This window comes from Littorina saxatilis, linkage group LG16 (genome assembly GCF_037325665.1).
Source record: "Littorina saxatilis isolate snail1 linkage group LG16, US_GU_Lsax_2.0, whole genome shotgun sequence".
Taxonomy (NCBI): Eukaryota; Metazoa; Mollusca; class Gastropoda; order Littorinimorpha; family Littorinidae; genus Littorina; species Littorina saxatilis.
The window spans coordinates 9950512-9955888 of NC_090260.1; the positions used below are offsets into that span (position 1 = coordinate 9950512).

Consider the following 5377-nt stretch of genomic DNA (forward strand, 5'->3'; position numbering starts at 1 on the left):
TCTGGTCGTCAGGTAGGTCAGTGTATGTGTGTCTAGTCGTCAGTGAGGTCAGTGTCTGTGTCTCTAGTCGTCAATGAGGTCAGTGTCTGTGTGTCTGGTCGTCAGGTAGGTCAGTGTCTGTGTGTCTAGTCGTCAATGAGGTCAGTGTCTGTGTGTCTGGTTGTCAGGTAGGTCAGTGTATGTGTGTCTAGTCGTCAGTGAGGTCAGTGTCTGTGTGTCTGGTTGTCAGGTAGGTAAGTGTCTGTGTGTGTGGTCGTCAGTTAGGTCACTGTCTGTGTTTGTGGTCGTCATGTAGGTCAGTGTCTGTGTGTCTGGTCGTCAGGTAGGTCAGTGTCTGTGTGTCTGATCGTCAGTTAGGTCAGTGTCTGTGTGTCTGGTCGTCAGGTAGGTCAGTGTCTGTGTGTCTGGTCGTCAGGTAGGTCAGTGTCTGTGTGTCTGGTCGTCAGGTAGGTCACTGTCTGTGTGTCTGGTCGTCAGGTAGGTCACTGTCTGGTCGTCAGTTAGGTCAGTGTCTGTGTGTCTGGTTGTCAGGTAGGTCAGTGTCTGTGTGTCTGGTCGTCAGGTACGTCAGTGTCTGTGTGCCTGGTTGTCAGGTAAGTCAGTGTCTGTGTGTCTGGTCGTCAGGTAGGTCAGTGTCTGTGTGTCTGGTTGTCAGGTAGATCAATGTCTGTGTGTGTGGTTGTCAGGTAGGTCACTGTCTGTGTGTCTGGTCGTCAGGTAGGTCACTGTCTGTGTGTCTCGTCGTCAGGTAGGTCAGTGTCTGTGTGTTTGGTCGTCAGGTAGGTCACTGTCTGTGTGTCTGGTCGTCAGTGAGGTCAGTGTCTGTGTGTCTGGTCGTCAGGTAGGTCTGTGTGTTTGGCTGTCAGGTAGGTCACTGTCTGTGTGTGGTCGTCAGGTAGGTCAGTGTCTGTGTGTCTGGTCGTCAGTGAGGTCAGTGTCTGTGTGTGTGGTCGTCAGGTAGGTCACTGTCTGTGTGTGTGGTCATCAGGTAGGTTAGTGTATGTGTGTCTGGTTGTCAGTTATGTCAGTGTCTGTGTGTATGTGTGTCTGGTCGTCAGGTAGGTCACTATCTGTACGTTTCTTGCAAGGAGTATGTCAGTCGGTCTAAGAGATGAACAAAAGCTTGGAGTGAATATGTTAGGACGTGATACGAACATGACAAGTGTTCCTCTCTGTCAAACAGGATAGATACAGCACCAGCAAGGACGACGTGATATGTGTGTTATGACGTGCTACTAACATTCTCTCTGTCACACAGGTACAGGCCCCAGAAGCCATGCAGCAAGCACCATCAGCCACTAAGGAAGGATGGCTGTACGTGCAGAAGAAGAAACGCTTTGGATCGGAGACGGTATTTTCTAAAAGTGTTTTTTAGTCTGTTAGTCAAAGAAAACTTGTCATGATCGATCCGACACATTTCTTAAGTTCATTATTATTGTGTTGTCATATTGCAAAAGACAGCACACCGCAGCGGTTCGACGCAGAGCACCGCACTCCAGCATCAAACACACGTTTCACAGGTGCTGACCAAGTTGACACCTGGGCTCATATTCTTGAAAAGTCTGCAAAATTGTGTCCGTCAAAGTCAAACTGTCGTACAACTACCGCCCGGTATTTGTTTTTACAGCCCGGTAATTATTTATTTTCCCCTGGTATTCATGTGAGCCTTGTAAAAGATCGGCAGCTACCAGTGTTGGTTATTGTTAGAATAGGATATTCCTCATACTTGCTCTTCTCTGCGCACGCGTTACCGGCGTTTCCGCTGGCGTGTCAGTTTCAAAGTCAATAGCAACAACCCAAACAAACGGAATGAACAAAAAAACACGGGAGAAATGTTTATATTTTTCATTATTTGTGTTAACCTCAGTTGCATGGAGGTGGCTGCTACCGTTATTTTTTGGCCTTCTCTCTCACTTATTTTTTTTTTCAAGAACTAATTCCTGCCTTAAACTAATTTTTAAAATCAATTTTGATATTACAACGTACTCGCTTGCACATGAAGAAAATAAACAAGAATAAACAAATGACAAAGGGTTAAAAAAAAAAAAATACGGCCAGAGGGCGATTTGATCTCAACTCAATCGCGTATCACGCAAATGCGATAACCGTTCGGCCACAGTATCAGATAACAAATTCTAGACACTGTAATGCATTAAAGAAGTCGCTAGCACGCTTTCGCCTCAAAGCCGGAATCATCGAGCATCGGTTCAAATCTTTCGCGAGCAGTATCTCGTATTTGTCCGCAATGCATTGGTGCTTAAATGACACAAATGTGTGTCCACAAGGGACATAAATCTACACATAATATTTGAACAAGATGTATTCAGAATTGACGGTTTGAATAACGTATGAAAAGAGTGAGATGGACAGCGTTGGTGAAGTTACTGACAGGTAGCGACTTTAGATGAGGGGGAGGGGTACCCTAAATTCACAGCTCGGAGACACCCCGGTAAGTCCTCAAGGGGTTTCATAAATAACGCTCAGCGGACTTATCGAGCGTAAGCCAAGCACATCATTGTGGGGTTTTTAATCAATAACATGCATCCGTCTACAATTTATCATCATTCATCCTTCAACATGTATACTAAATATGTAAATGGCAAGTATACAAGACATAGATATGTTACAGTCAAATCGGGAAATCAGGTATTTCACGAGAATGTCTGAAAGTTTAGGCATTCATGGTAAATACCTGGTTTGATCAGGCAATTCCGGAAATGACTGAATTTTTTTAGGCACTATCAGGAAATGACTAAAAACTACTTGTGCAAATTTCCCGTTTTGCCTGACTGTTAGGCAAAACGGGTTGTTCTGAGACCTTGTCTGTTTTTACCTCGCCTGCCTTGAGCATGAATTTCTCTTCTAGCACATTGTCTATTCATCGTTTTCCCCATTTCACTGAGTTCGGAGTGATTGCAGTTTGATTTTTTACGGGTGCAGGTCACTACCGCGAGTGTAACACTATCGCGTGTGTAAGACTACGAGCACGAATTTATTGTGATTTTCTCGTAAAGTTCGGAGTGATTGGAGTTTGTTTTTACATAGCCGGCCTTGAGCACGAATTTATTGTGAGTTTCTCGTATAGCACATTGTCTTTATTTTTCTCCCCCTTTTCGCTGAGTTTGGATTGATTGGAGTTCACTTTCAGTATAATGCTAGTTCCATTGTGACGTTGCTCTCAATGTTGAGGGTAGCAATGGAGGAAACAGAATTGGTAGAAGACCGATTTAATCGGTTAATCTTTCAAAAGTACGCCAAAAATGGAAAACACTTGATGCCAAAGTCCAAATATTTTCAAATACTTGAAGAGATGATGGAAAACGGAAGTCGGAAAACTCCACGTCGGTACAAGCTGTTTTCGAGAGAGGGGTTCACTAGTCCGAGGATTCACTAGTCCGAGGGTTCACTAGTCCGAGACAGACAGACACAGTGAAACCTATATACCGCCTTTTAAGGGGCGGTATAATAACTGGAAAATCAAGCGTCTATAGTAAACCCTCGGACTAGTGAACCCTCGGACTAGTGAACCCTCGGACTAGTGAACCCTCGGACTAGTGGGACGAACTGGAAGAGAGAGCGTCTATAGTAAACCCTCGGACCAGTGAACCCTCGGACTAGTGAACCCTCGGACTAGTGAACCCTCGGACTTGTGAACCCTCGGACTAGTGGGACGTTCCCGTTTTGGAAGTAAGTAGACTCCTCTCTCTCTCTCTCTCTCGTTCCTCCCTCTCTCTCAAACCTGTCTTTCTGTCTGTCGCTTGGATCTCGGTCATGGACAGAGAGGTGATAACGTCGCTATACCCATTCCACTGGTGGATAGAGGCCGTGGAGACCCGCGGAATATCCTGGGGGTGATTCTTGACATGAGTGAAAATGATAACTACACACTGGTGACCAAGAATGGGATTTTAAAAGGAGCCTACGCCAGAAACGATTTCGAACTGTGTCCACAAAAACTGTTGTATTTGAGTGAAATGAACTGTGTTAAGCACGTAAGTCTTCGCGCGGCCGTCATCCTGGGCTCCCAAAGCGGAGGACAAGGATACGTCAAGTGCAACTGTTCGGGTGCAAAGAAATGCCAGAACAATCGGTGCAAATGCTTCAAAGCAAAACTGAAGTGCAACAGTCGGTGTCACCAATCCTTGACTTGTGGAAACAAATGAACTGTTGACAGAAAGTTCTGTTTTAATGTACATTTTAGTTTTTAGAATTAAACATTAAAATGATAACATCATTATGTTCTTTAATTGAATGCCTTAAAATCAAGAGAGAGAAAGAGATAGGAGAGACTTAGACTTAGACTTAGACTTAGAACATTTTATTCACATAAAGGGTAGACATTTTAGGTCATAGGCTTAATCTTACAATGTGCCCTTTACATTCACACAAACACATATTCACGCGTGAGAGAGAGAGAGAGAGAGAGAGAGAGAGAGAGAGAGAGAGAGAGAGAGACAGAGAGAGAGAGAGAGACAGACAGAGAGAGAGAGAGAATACAGAATAGATCCCACACTGATAGCATTGGCCCGGCACAGGCAGTAGATGGCTGGACAGCAATACCTTCCTGATGGAAAAGAGGCATGAAACCAATTACGACCCCAGCCATTCAAAGTTTTATAGTAGGCTTCTGTGCTGAAATGCTTTTTGACTCTCACCAGAAACACAGATTGTGAGCGGTAGGCATTCTCCGATAATGCCTGGCAGCCTATTTCAGTCAATCACCGATAGTGCCTTAACAATTTCAGTCATTTCCGGATTTGCCTGATCAAACCAGGTATTTACCGTGAATGCCTAAACTTTCAGGCATTCTCGTGAAATACCTGATTTCCCGATTTGACTGTAACATATATGTATATATACAACATTAGCACATAACCGACAGACGGACATATAACATACCGTTCGCCTACAAGTAAGGCCGGAGCATAACATAACATGCAGATTACAATACTGATAAAAAGAGAGAGAGAGAGAGAGAGAGAGAGAGAGAGAGAGAGAGAGAGAGAGAGAGAGAGAGAGAGAGAGAGAGAGAGAGAGAGAGAGGGTAATGATGGTGGTGGTATCATTTATAATGTATACTCTTAAGTAATAATACAAATAATAGATTCTTTTTGAACTTCCACCCTACAATAGTCAAAAGTCACTAAAATACAAGACACCCCTACACCCATAAGATTGGACAGGGTGACAGACAGGTAAGAGGATAAGTGAAGCAGACAGACATAAGACATACACACACACTCTTGCCTAAAATCTTATAAAAACCTACAATTTTAAACTGTGGAAAAAGTTAAGTGGAAATGGACACTTCGCCTTGGTCAATAACCTAACATATATTCGCATAGGGTAACCACTCTGACAAAAATTCAACATTTCT

At 43.9% G+C, this 5377-nt stretch overlaps 1 protein-coding gene across 2 annotated transcripts in view; it reads left to right on the forward strand.

The window, feature by feature from the left end:
- Window positions 1-1196: 1196 nt before the first annotated feature.
- The window catches only part of LOC138950330 (uncharacterized), a 49958-nt gene continuing 45777 nt past the window's right edge, over window positions 1197-5377 (forward strand). The window contains exon 1 of one of the 2 annotated variants that reach the window (XM_070322079.1): window positions 1197-1351. In XM_070322079.1, coding sequence (XP_070178180.1) covers window positions 1277-1351 — 75 coding nt within the window. In that variant the 5' untranslated portion in view covers window positions 1197-1276. The remainder of the gene's footprint in view (window positions 1352-5377) is intronic. The other variant, XM_070322080.1, reaches the window with a different exon arrangement.